Source organism: Phlebotomus papatasi, chromosome 1, assembly GCF_024763615.1.
Source record: "Phlebotomus papatasi isolate M1 chromosome 1, Ppap_2.1, whole genome shotgun sequence".
In the NCBI taxonomy this organism is placed as follows: Eukaryota; Metazoa; Arthropoda; class Insecta; order Diptera; family Psychodidae; genus Phlebotomus; species Phlebotomus papatasi.
In genome coordinates, this window is record NC_077222.1 from 32,664,153 (window position 1) to 32,678,103 (window position 13,951).

General features: G+C 32.6%; 1 protein-coding gene across 4 annotated transcripts in view; it reads right to left on the minus strand.

Moving 5' to 3' along the window:
* The window catches only part of LOC129798843 (uncharacterized), a 527,934-nt gene that overhangs the window by 479,047 nt on the left and 34,936 nt on the right, over positions 1-13,951 (minus strand). For all 4 annotated transcript variants that reach the window (XM_055842247.1, XM_055842245.1, XM_055842244.1 and 1 more), the window contains exon 2: positions 4,297-4,579. In XM_055842247.1, the coding sequence (XP_055698222.1) occupies positions 4,297-4,579 (283 nt within the window). The remainder of the gene's footprint in view (positions 1-4,296; positions 4,580-13,951) is intronic.

Below are 13,951 nucleotides of genomic sequence, written 5' to 3' on the forward strand. Positions count from 1 at the left end.
CATCTCATAAAAATTAGACCACGCCCCCAAAATTATTCATTAAAAAGACATTTCAGAAAAAATATATCAGTAGTAGCATCCTACTTAGATATGTTAGATATATGCTTTTTTACATAGAAGACATGCATTCAAAGAAAATTCTGCTAAATTATGAAGAAAAATGTTAAAACACTTTTGCACGGAGATCACTTATAATTTAAATTGCAAAAATTATTTTTTCCTAGAGAGCTGAAGTACCCCGTTACTATTTAAACACTTCAGATTCGATTTATAAGAACACTGTAAAGTGGGCGTGGCCTAAAATTATTCTGGTCATGAGAGTAAAATGAACTTCCTGTATAATATGGAAATGCTTAGTGACCCCTTATTAAGCATTACATAATAAAAAAAAGCTTCTAAAGAAGGCGTAAACTTTCTAAACTTCTGAACGTGTAAATTCTGTAATTTTTTTAAACATCAAATTTTCTAAACGTTCAACTCTTAAAGAAACGTACAATATGCCCAATAGAGAGGCCAGAAAGTAGTAGTTAATTTTACTTTTATTCTTCTGGGACAGTCCTTCAGGGAGGCGTGTCTTGAAAATTGTTTAGGCGTGGCTTACTCAAGAAATTTATACTTATTTATTCTCTATAAAAACTTTAAAGAATCTTAACTGTGAACAACTTGAACTTTTATATTGTTTCGTTCTAGAACGTTTCTCATATCTTTTAACCTAACTTCATGATGATTAGTAGTCAGTTTTGTAATAGTTTCTAAATTATCCACGTTACAAATAGTCTTTGGCCTGGAAGCGATTTTCTCTTGTCTCATTATTTTTTAGTCTGACCTATCTGACGTTAACTTTTATACAAGACGTGTCCTAAAATTTTAATAGGCGGAGCTTGTTTATGTACGACCTCTGTAAAACATGAGATTGCATAATAATAACAGTCATACAATATCTCTTTTTAAATTTTGACCCTTAAAATTTGAAAAGGTGAAAAAGACACGTCTTGCAATTATTTATCGGCGGAGCTTTCTAGTCTAATATCATCTTCTAGTAAAGAACGAAATGTAAGAAAGGTCGACATATCGTTGTTTTGCAGAGTTCGTTCTTAATGATCTCTACACAATTTTCATCAAAAATTGTCTTTTTGAAACAATTTTTTACGTTTCCGCCTACAATGATAGGGGAAAATTTCTTTAAAAAAGTAGTTTTTACAAAAATTGCTCCCAGTATATAGAGGTCTTAAGTCCTGCATTCCTATGGTCCTTCTAATTTTACTAGTTTGAATTTAAATAACAATATGGGCGCTCCCTTTGTCATTACAGTAATGCATTATGTTGTACTTGCGAATTTCTGTTTCTTGACTTTACCGTTACATCCTATAATTCCTTCGTTTTGATTTTTCCATTTTCTATGATATCGCACTAGGCTGTCTATTAGTGATTCCACACGTGCAAGTCGTCCAAGATTCTGGAATGGGGCATAGACCAGAAAAGAAATCTCAATGTGCGGGAGAGATTTTCTTCTCGTAAATTTTTTATGTCCTATTTTTTCCTTCTCCGGCGGATATATTTTATTGGAGGTCATTCGATATACAATATCCCAATGGTGGACCATCTTAAGATATAAACCCCTAAGACATTAAGAGGATGTGGAGGACGTAGTGGGTGGAAGGAAACAAGCGAATAGGGATACTTGATCCTTTTTTTTGCGTATTTCCGAACGCTACCCGATCACCAGAGAGATACTTTTGGGGCTAGCACAACTGGTAGAGAAAAGAGTATTAAATCAGAAATCAATAGTTCCTAACCATTTAGCACGGATAACCCTCGTCCTTTTCGTCTTTCTCTCTCTCCATCTCCACCCGTAGGAGAAGAATCCATTGAAGCCCTGGGTTGGTGAATAAAAGGGTGTTATTATGTGGTGGTTCTTCACAGTTTTACACCCTCAGTACGCATTTTCTCCTGTCCACAGTGAGATTTTCCCATCTTCAAACCTCTACACATTGTCCTCTTTATTCACCATCCAAAAGATTTCTTGTGGACATTTTCCTACGTGCGTATGTGAGCACTTTTCTCTAGGGTGGACGTTCTCGTGCTTTTTTTTCCTCTTCAACGGAGGGAGGGGAAGCGAGAAGGAAATTGGACAAAATCTGGGGTGAATTTGGGAAAATAATGGGGAGAAAAGTTTCTACAATAAGCTTTCAGTATAAAATGCAAGAAAACTTTTCTGCAGGCCAAAAATCAATTGAAACAATTATTCCTGACGGTCGTTTATTCCGTTGCTAATTTTCTCGAATGGGTTTGAAAACGATTTGGAGTTGAGTATAACAATTGAAATTGTGCACTTTTAAACTTAAATTAAAATATTAGTCATGGAAAATTAAATTATTTGTATGCCAGTTATTCTTTTAGTACTATACTACTTCAGTACTAATTATTTAGATAATGTTAATTACAATGTTTATATAGTTACGTTACGATTAAGATATGACCGTATCATTATTAATCAGAATATCACGCCAGGGATGTTAATTAAAAGCTGAATATTTTAAAACGTAAAGAACGTAGCTATATGAGCTTGTACTAATTTTTAGTACACTTAAGCGGTACGGAGTGTGAAGATACAAGGAACAATAAGGATTTTTTACTTAAAAAATCTATTTTTCCTGGCAGGAACAAGGGGTTATTCGTAAGAAATTAGAGTGGCTACAGTTCTCGGTTCTCCGAAAAAATGTATTCCCCGTGAGTTCCCTGAAAAATGTAGGGATTTTCCGGGTTTCCACAGAGTTTCCTGGAGAATGTGCACTGACGAGAAATCCGAAAAAGTTAAAATGACATTCCGGAAATGCAGTATTAATCCAAAATCGGTGTAAATATTACCATTTTTAGGTGTATTAGGGGTTAAAGTTACCCTTTTACATGTTAATTTTACCCTTAAAAAGGTGTAAAATTAACATTAAAAAATTTTGATATATTTTTACACCTAAAAAGTGTTAAAGTTATGAGGAAAAAAAGTTAATCGCACCCTCTGTTTTTTCTCAGTATGTGGGTTCTCCAGGTTCCCCGAAAGTTCCTTAAGAATGTACGGGTTCCCCGAGTTTCCGGAGTTCCCGGGTTTTCCATGAGTTCCCCTTAAGTTCTCTGGCTAAAAATGGCTCGAATTCCCAACAAACAATTGTTGTGATTTTATTTTCCCAATATATATTTGAGAGTATAGTAAAATTCTCCGAGCAAAAATTCACAACGGTGGAATATCGGGTGGGGCTTCTAAGTTCCCTGTTTAAAGATAATAAAGCCACGCCCCTTTAAGAATTTCAGAAGATAAGTAAAATAAGGAATAATGAACCATTGAAGTTTAATTTAAACCAGAACCTACTGGGTACGCTTTTTTACATGGTAGACATACAAATATTTGGGACCTTTCCTAATGTCAAAAATGGTGGTATGAAGAGTTTATTCTAGCACCCTAAAAAAAGAGTATTGTCAAATTAAGAAAAGTCTGTCAAAAGGATGTTTTTTTTTCCATACAAAATATAAGAAGAAGTTTTGTAGAATTGGTAAACGACATACTTTTTATAAAATTTAAACAAGATCTATTTGGTCGCTAAATAAGTTTTTTTAGAGCAGTTTGTAAAATTTCTTCACCTTTCCATTCGATTTGTGTGCTTTAGGGCAGAATCACATTGACAGTAAAATGCTCACCGTCACCGTACTTCGTTAATTTACTCATTTCCATTGTAATTTTTTCGCAAATTCTCAATTAGCGTATTACTTTATCTCATACTCAGTGGCACTAGGTGAAAATAATATCAGAAAATTGAAGAAATAAACAAAAAAATGCTATAAACGGCGAGCAAAAACATGTACGAAAAACTGTAGCAAAAAAATCTCACAATTTTTTTGTTCACTGTTTATCGCATTTTCGTTTTATTTCTTCAATTTTCTGATATTATTTTCACTTAAGTGCCACCGAGTATGGATAAGGTAATACGATAATTGAGAATTTGCGAAAAAATTGCAATGGAAATGCGTAAATTAACGAAATACGGTGAGCATTTTACTGTCAATGCGATTCTGCCCTTAGTCTCACTTAAAAACTTGGTGTACTTTTCTCAGATTGAATTTTGCAGGTTTAACCACATTTTTAACATAAATTTGCAGAATTAAAGTGAGCAAATCGTATATGAGATAACTTTCATATAAAATGTGCAGATCAAACTAGGAAGACAATGGTCCCCCTTTCTTAAGTATATATATTGATTGGAAATTGAGATGTAGGAAGAAAAAATACGAGATTGATCCACGTACCTTCTTGTCTGGCTGCCAGGCACGTCTCCATTGTCGCCATGAGACACAGAATTCCACAGAGAGTCACTTTGGCCACACACCTGTTCCATCTACCACCACAAGCACCACCTTTTGGTCCAAGCATCGAAGTATGGGCCACCGCAAGGGGTGGCTTTGAGTTATTTCGCCTCGATGGCCTCATGTGCAGTTCATCCACCATGTGACAATGGCTACCTCTTGAACGGTGGATTGTGACACTTCTGGAGGCCACTCCAGTGCTTCCTACACCTTTACGATGACGGCTCTGCAACAAACAAATGCATTATCAATTGACATACCCCATCACTAGTCATCTCCACAATTCACCACCACTAATTGCACACATTCACATATCGTCTCATTGGGCAAATGTCGCAAATTGGGACAATCACTCAAGAGTCTTGGAGCATTACACCTCAGCAAATACTATTTCAAATTGTGGGTACAGAATCATAAGTGAACACTCTCTATATAACTTTAGTGTTCAAAGGGTTCTTCAGAAATTCAAAACTTCTCGAAAAATAAAAGTTTTTCATTATTTACATTGATAAAAATATATACTTGATGTTTTCAATAATTTCGTCTTTTTTTGGAACAAATTTGATTAGAAATTTACATAAAAAAGACAAAATTATTAAATTTTACTATTTTTTTAGGGTAAATTAAGCTAATTCAAAACCTGCTTCAAATGGAGATTTTTCGCTACTCCAAATGGAAACGTCATTGTTTTCATGATAAATACAGTACTAAATTCTTATATTTATATATTTTCTATACCACAGTTTCATTATTTAGTTAATTTTGCTCCAAATAAAGCGAAAATCCATTCATATTCACAAATTTTAATATGTTAATTTCTCAGAAAAATTAAAAGTGTACCTTTTTACCATCGAATTTTTCATCGATCGACCATGTTTTCCAATGAAAAACACAATGAGGTAATTGTTGTTTATTCGTTTCGTTTAACATTTATGTCATATTTCTGGCTAATTTTAGTTAAATTAAGTTCTCATCTTTATTGTTAACGGTACGTGAAGTTTTCAAATGAAATAATTACCTATTTTGTGAACAAAAAGAGTTTTTCTGAAGTGTCTGCAAATGCTTCAATAGAAAACCCCGGAAATATGATTTTTTTTGGAGAGATTTTGTTATTGTTTTAGATGGGAAACCAGAAAAGACCAGGAATAAGAACAAATCCTACACTGAAGAGCTACTCAACAAGGTTTTGGAAGCCTTTCGTCGCGGTTTCACTTACACTGTTTGTCTCCAATTAGAAACTTTCCCTTGTCTCCATTTGGATTAATATGTTTCCAATAGAAGCATTTTACACTCGCGTATTTTTCTTGTATTTAAGAAGCCTTCAAATTGTATCTAAAGAATTTTCACTAAACAGTAACATTCTAGAAGAGTCAAGGAGCAAATTTATGTAATTCTCTTCAGAAAAATATGAACTTAATGTGTTGAATCTTCTGTCAAAGTTAACCCTTTAAGGACGATTGAAACACCGGTGTCACATAAAGAAAATAATTTTTCCCTACTACCTAAAGTTATTTTTTCCTTATGTTTGTACATTTTTGCAAAGTAGAAGGTTGAAGGAATCTAGGATATTTTTTGCAAGGCTTCAGCTATTTGTTATATAGTAAATTTTTAAGCTAAAAAATGACGAATTTTTAAATTCTCATAATGAAAATTAATTTTAATTATTTTTTATACTTACAATTTTTTTTTTAAGTAAAACCGTTTTGGAAAAAGAAACTACAATACTCAAACATAATATTTTTCATTAGAGTGAAAATTTTCATTCATTGGTTATGTTAGAAAAATTACTTAAATTTTTAGGTTATTTATGTCCGTATCGCTCATAGAGGAAAAAAATACACGAATCAGACTCTGTTGGACTTTCCAAGGTTAGATGTAAGGCCTTTTACTGATTTTGTTTATCGGTTTCATTTTTATTGCTGATTTTCGGTCAGCGAAAACTGTCTCGTCGTTAAAGAGTTAAAGCGTCTGAAAATGGTTTTGAATTAGGACATTTACCCTATTTTATTTATTTTTTTTATTTTTTCAATTTCTTTATTCTTTTTGTTTATTTTTTTTAGGTATATTTTACTTTATTTGTTTTTTGAGCTTCACATCCTTAATTGCGAGATACTTAGGACACACGTTCTTCACGAAATTCTATTTTATTATTCGTCTGAAGTATATTTTTAAATCGAAAACACATAAGCATTCACTTTAATCGAGATGATATGTCACATTAAGATAGAGTAATTGTTACATAGATAACCGTCGAGATAATTTATCTCGGACGTAAAGTTGTTTTAACTCTTTGGTTTAACTATTTCATATTTAGATTGTCGGTAAATAAAATTTTCTATTACAAAAATTACAATATTTAATATTCTGTGCATTTCCATAAACAAAACTAAAACATTCTGTTTTCATTGATAACGTTACAAATATTTGCTTTAGCGGCATTAGCACTTCAAGAATCCCACCAAGAATTCGTAGAAATCAATTGAAAGTATAAATCAGTGATAAAATTTATGGTGTTCCAAGAGTAAACTTTTGGAGCCCACCAAAAGCATTTCATGGAAAATTGGGGAATGTAGATCGCGTTTTTTTGGATCACAGTCTCAATTTCAATTCAGAGACATTTATCATGGTGATTCTTCTTGAAGATAAGCGCCCCTCCTGATCAACTTAAGAAAAAAAAAACGAAGCCAAACCACAAAGTGGAAGGAAAAAAAGAAAAAAAAGTAAGCGGAAAACAAATCGATTGCAAGACACCAGAAATTCTCAACACAAGAAGTCTTTTTGTGCAAGAAAACTTTGTCGTCAATATAAAATTATCGTGATTTGCAATAAATGTTTTGGTGGGCAAAATATCGTGATTCGTCCTCCCTATTTAACTTGTCGGCGGGATCATTCAACAAAAGTCGCGGATGAGCTTCAAGAAGGTAATATGTTGTTGAGGGGAGAAGATCATCAAGGAATGATCCAAGAGATCTCTCGCTGTGGTGAAAAAAGGTGGTGTTCTTCAGTCGAATGACACGAAACGGGTTGGGATGGTAAAAAAAAAGGAGGAAAGAGGTTGTTAAGAAGACGTCGCTACCTTTTGAGCCAACGACAAAAGAAGAAGCAACAGAAGCCAGAGATCTCAGGATGGAATCGAGAACAGTTGGACATGGATGGAAGAGAGGAAGGACAAAAAAAGAAGATCACTTTTTTACGTGACTTTAGCCGACTCTTGACTTTTTTTTTCTTTTATTCCCATGTCCCCATCAACTCTTTTGACTCTCATACCTGTCAGATTAACAAGCAATAATAATCACTTGCTCGCAGGGAGTCCCATTTGATTTAGTTGAGATGCTCTCGTTGATTCTGAATCTAAAGACTTTTGAATATTGCCTTTGGGACTTTACTCTCTTCAGAGCCATTCAATCAATTAGGCTTCGATTGGATTGTAATTAAAATTGCAAATTTTGAGATAATCTTTTGAGAGCACAGTAAATAAAATTTTACTATCTGACAATATGATCAACGAATGCTTCAAAATCATTTGTATTTTAAATAAGAATGAGATTTCGATTAGGCTCGAAACTAAATATATGCTGACTTCAGTAATTTGCTGTAGCTAAATTTTAAATCAAAGATAAGGAATTAGACTTTGTTGTTATGCTAAGTAGATAAATAGATTCAATAATGGATCAACTTATCGTTACTGATAAACCTGGATAAATGTAGGGGACCATGGGGCAGTTTGATTTTTGTTTTTCATACTTTCATGAAAGGAGTGGGATAACATCTTTATTTTGCATTAAGCGGTAGGGGAGACTGATGCAAAACTTTTCAAAACGCATAATATTTAATTCTTTCATGAACTCTGAGAAAACTAAAACGTTTTATAATAAGCATATTCTTATAGAAAATTTACTGCTCTACAACATTGCAGAAGACTATTTTCCTCTATCTCGAAAGAAATGTGATTTTCGAATCATTTTCTAAAAGTCGATTTTGTGGAGATTCTCAAAACTGCTGGGACAAATTTTGTCAGTTTTCGGATAATTTGTGACGTTTTACTCTCGCAAACGCTAAAAATATCAAATAGACATATTTTTATAGGAAATTTATTCCTCTATAACTTTGTTGAAGATAATTTTTCTCTATCTCAGCGAGAAATGTGCTTAAATTGAGCTAATCAATATTGATATTTTCTGTAAGCCAAATATTCAAAAATTGGGTTAAAAATTTCATTATTTTTTATTTTACATAATCCTTCCTCGAATCCCTTGAAACTTTGTAAGTTTAAGAAGGTACATGAAGTCTATTTATGATAAAAATTTCAAGCCTCAGTCTCTTTTTTTATTTTCGAAAATAGTGAATATTGAAATTTTTGTTTTGACAAATTTTGCCCCAGTCCCCCCCCCCCTACACTGAAAGAAATCCGAAAAAGTTAAAATAACATTCCTGAAATGTTAATTTTACCCTGCAGTATTGATCCGAAATCGGTGTAAATATTACCCTTTTTAGGTATATTGGGGGTTAAAGTTAACCTTTTTCATGTTAATTTTACCCTTAAAATGGTGTAAAATTAACATAAAAAAATATTGATATATTTTTACACATAAAAAGTGTTAAAGTTATGAGGAAAAAAAGTTAATCGCACCCTCTTTTTTTCTCAGTGTACTTAGGACCTATTTTCACAAAAATCATTGATTTCGTAACAATTCTAGTTTGAGTTCTGCAAATGATAGAATGGTTTATTTTAACCAATTTCTGAGTTATTTCAATAAATTTATCGAAGTACTTACCCTAACCGAAATAATTTGGGAAAAGTCTGTCAAACTTCGCACATACTCTGGTTTCGAACACTTCATTAGCGATTCATTGGCGGTTGAAATCAACGTTGCCGGGTTTAAAATTTCAAGGCTTATAAAAAAAAATCCTAATTAAGAAAGATCGGTTGAGGAAAAGGCCCCTCAAACTGGTTTAACTTTGATTTTTGAAAATACGATATCTAAATTCGAAAAATCGACATTTTAAACGATCCTAATGGCTCCGGCACACCTTTTAGGTCAGGAAAATTTCATGAAGTCGAAATTCGACTCACTTTCTTTCTCACACGTTTTGCACATGACTATCTCCTTCTTTCGCACTCTTCAACTTCTTTTGAACATCACACCAAATTCAATTTAGCTCAATCGAATTTAGAGAGCGAAAGAATGAGAATTACGAAAAACGTGTAAGAAAGAAAGGAATTCAAATTTCGACTTCATGAAATTTTCCTGATTTAAAATGTGTGCCGAAGACATAAAATCCATTTTAAAATTCATAGGTGAAAGTACCCACCCACCCGTATTTTAGTCATATCGTATCGTTTTAGTCGTTTTGGTATTAAACTCTTTATAGTGAAGATTCTATAGGGCTAAGTGCTCGACTTTTGTTTGAACCTAAATACAAAACGAATTTGCTTGTCAAATTCTTTATCAAAGGTATAATGTATGAGAAACACTGTTTTGGTTTTCAAGATATCTTCTTTTAAACTTAAAAAAAAATACGATTTTTCCATTTTCTAAAGCGATCTTTAGACTAGAGGTTTAGCCCATTCCCTACAGATGTCAAAATTCTATAATCAGTAACTAATTTAAATAGCTTTTTTAAATCTATACATGCTCTAAAAAATCCAATCCTAAGTCAAATTTTTTCTACAAATTTCACTTGATAAGAAATTAGAGATGTTAAACGTGTTAAACTACATGGTTAAGGGCCTTGACAGACCTGTGGATTAGCCGAGAGACGGCTTAGAGTAATTGTATTCGAAATAATGGTTAAACCATATTTCTATCATGTATATTCTATCGATTTAAATCTTGAGTGTGTCAAGGATATAAGCCTTAGGTCTGAAGCCCGTATAACGCATTTCACAATACAGCGCCTCTGTTGTTGGTTTAACGAACTTTAACAGTTCTAGAAAATTGTCCACCATTTAAAAACCTTTAAATTTTCCCTTATGAAGAATTAAATCGCTTTGGTAGTTTCTGAGCTATAGTCACGTAAATGCCCAAATATTTTTGCCTAGAATACTGGCGCAAAAACAAATTGAAATGAAAATGAAAATCATTGTATCAAACCAATAAAAAAAATAGCACAAGAACCCAAACGCAAAGTCATCGTTACAATTTGTTAAAAAGCATATCTAAGGAATGGTATTTATCCTTAATTATTCTTCATTAATCTTTTACAAATTCCTTAGATTTTCCATATGAAGATAATTTAAAGGGATCCTCCATCCTATATATAACCAGGAAATATCGACTATTTCCCGTTCCAACAATCTCTTCAATATGTATAAGTTATCTGAGCATATTCGATTTAATTTAAAATTCAAAGTTAGTTTGGGAGAACATTATCGCAGCGCAAGAAAACTTTAACTGTAAATCATGTGGCCCCCAGGAACTACTTTCCACTGCACTGATTCAATGGAAAGTTCTATCAATTGAAAATTAATAAAACACCCCCACAAAGTATATTCTGGAAAATGAAAAGAAGAATGTCCACTTCAGCCCACGACACGAAGCCAACTCTTGATCCACGTGAATCCAATAAATTGGCTTTTTGATCCCAGAGCCGCCAGAGGCATAGAAAAACGAATATTGGATGGGGAATAGGTAGTCTCTTGTATCGAAATGATGGCACTTGATATCGATTCTGAAGAACAGAATATTGTTGCAATATTACGCGTGCCTCTGTATTCTGTTGAGCTTTTTTTGCTCTTACTACATATATATCTCTTCCTGGAGGAATGAGAGCTTGAAAAGGAATTCCATTTGCCAATTTTTTCCCATCTTCATTGTACAAAGAGGAGGCAGTCAGGGCAGAAAAAAAGGAATCGTCAGAGATATAGAGAAATATGTGGCAGAAGAAGAGTACAGAGTGGAATTATTAGAGGCGACATGTGGTGTATATAAGTTGGACTTGAATTTTTTTGCCATCATTCCTATTCATTCCATTTTATTTTACTTTATGTGTTCCACTCTAAAAAATACACAAACGCTGTATGAAGTCCTACTCCTTGGAGAGAGTATTCCCTTTACTTGGTACCCTTTCTCCAAAATGTTTGAAGAAAAAACGATGTAATAAAAATGCAATAAATGAAAAACCCAAAAGTTTCCCTTTGGTGGTTGTTACTCTAAAAGTGAAGGCAAAAAAAAAGCTCAATCTTCTTGAGTGTGTGAATGATTGTCAAGTGTTGTACAATCTTCTTAAAACTCAAACTCATTGTGACTGGGCACAATGACAAAAATTTTCCTTGTCTATTTTTATAATCGAATCCCTTGCTCAGTATTTCACCAAATTTTACTTATTGCAGACTCTTACTGTTTGCAGAGAAAACGAAATAATACTAAAGTTACTTTTGAAGTTTTAGTATTTAGCAACACCTACATTAGTACAGGCATGTACTAAATTTTCTGTATTATAAATGAAAATATGAAATTTTGTTTAATACACTAAATAACAATTTATACGTTCACTAAATTGTACGTTGCTGGTGTTTTAATTTCACCAAGACCTGTACTAAAATCTGTACTAAACCTCAAACTTGTTCATAAAACTCAATTTATTATTCCTCAATTTTGAAAATAGTTTAAATGTGCAACTTGTAATCAAATCCATATTACAGGAGCTAAAATAAAATGGTGAATTATTGTAATTGTACTAATTTAAAATTGCAAGGTAATAAAAATACAAAAAATGGAGGAAATACAATACAGCCCTTTAATTCCAACGCACAATAACTTTTACTTTGAAAATATATTTTTCTAAACAATTCAGTGAGATTTAATGAAACTTAGACAAAGTTATCACGCTCACTCTCATAGCGATATTCGAAAGCATGTTTACAAAATAAAAGTTATAAATTAGTTTTATGCTCAGCGCACAATAATTTCTGTTTTGTAAACATGTTTTTGACATTTCAATGAGAGTAATGACCAACGCACAATAACTTTTGTTTAGTAAACATGTTCTTGACATTTCAATGAGAGTGAGTGAGATCTAGATTAGTCATCTCGCTCATTCTCATGGGAAATTTTGAAAACATGTTTACAAAACAAAAGTTATTGTGCGCTGGGCATAAATGAAACCCAGATCTAGTCATCTCGTTCACTCTCATAGGGAATTTTGAAAACATATTTACAAACAAAAGTTATTGTGCGTTGGGCATTAGATTTCACAACCCAAAAACTTTGCTCACTAAATATCGTCAAGATATCCCCTTTGATTTTTAAGCCTCGCTTGATAACAGGACCTTGTTCTACTATCTGTGGGGGAGACTGGGGCAAAAAGTCACAAATCGAAAAATTTCAAATTCAATATCTTCCAAGGTAAAAAAATAGCGGCTCAAATTTTTTTCTATAGATAGCCTCCGTAGACCTTCTTCAATTTCGTAAGTTTCTTAGAATTCGAACAAGGAATTTAGAAAATAAAAAAATATCGAAATTTTTAGCCCTATTTTTGAAATATTTTCCTTGCAGAAGATAACAATTATTACCTACTTATTTTCCAAAATTTATGCACTGGTGAATATTTTTTTCTAAATAATTTGGATTCTTTAAATACGAATCCGCTATCTATTTTAGAATTTCACAAAGGTTCTTTTCTCCAAAAATCCTTTTATTAAAAATGGCCACTTGGGGTAAAATATAACAAAAGGTATAGAGCAAAAAGTAACAAAAATGCGAAGCAATTTCTGATGTCTCAATGCGAAAAGAAACGTCATTATCATGTCTCGCCGCTTGTTGTTTGCATTGGTCAAACGATTTGCAGTCTTTTGTGTTTTTTTTTCTAAAATAGCTTGAAAAGCGCTTTTCTCGTTTTCTCACTTTTCTTGCAGAGAAAACGGTATTTTACAAAGGTGTAAATGAATAAATTTTCTATGAAAATATATTATCTAGGTGTTTTTTCAAATTTACGGAAGCCTGTAATGAAGCGAATCAAAATATGATAATACCAAATGTCTGGTACTATTTGCCCCAGCACTTTTGAGAATAGTCACAAAATTACCTTTTAGAAATTGGCTCGATAAATGTATTTTCTTACAAAATATAGGAAAATCACTTTCACAAAGTTGTAGAGCAGTAAATTTCCTATAAAACTGCGCTAACTAGAAATTTTTGAAGCGCTCGAGTAGTTTGTAAAATAATAAAATATCGGTTTTGTGACTTTTTGCCCCAGTCCCCCCCACCATCTGTACTAAATCTCAGGCATGTTCTAAAACTTCTTTTTATTTGTTTTTCAAATTTAAAATTACATACAATGAAAGTGTGTAAATTTCAATAAATTTTCATAAAACTCAAAATGAAATTTTTTGTTAATATTTTTATAATTGCACAAAAAATTAAAAATATGGCAGTTTTTTGAATTTAAAATTACAGTGGAACAATTTGGATTAAAACGTGACAGTTTGGATTTATATAATATTGGAAATTTGGACACTGTCGAACACGAAGTAGTACGGAAGACTGCAAGTGTTTAATTAGATATTAGACTTCAAGAAGATAAGGCCTATATAAATTCTTAGCAGTATAGGAATGCTTGTCCAGTGAAGAAATAATCGTCATAGTCCAAGTAGTTT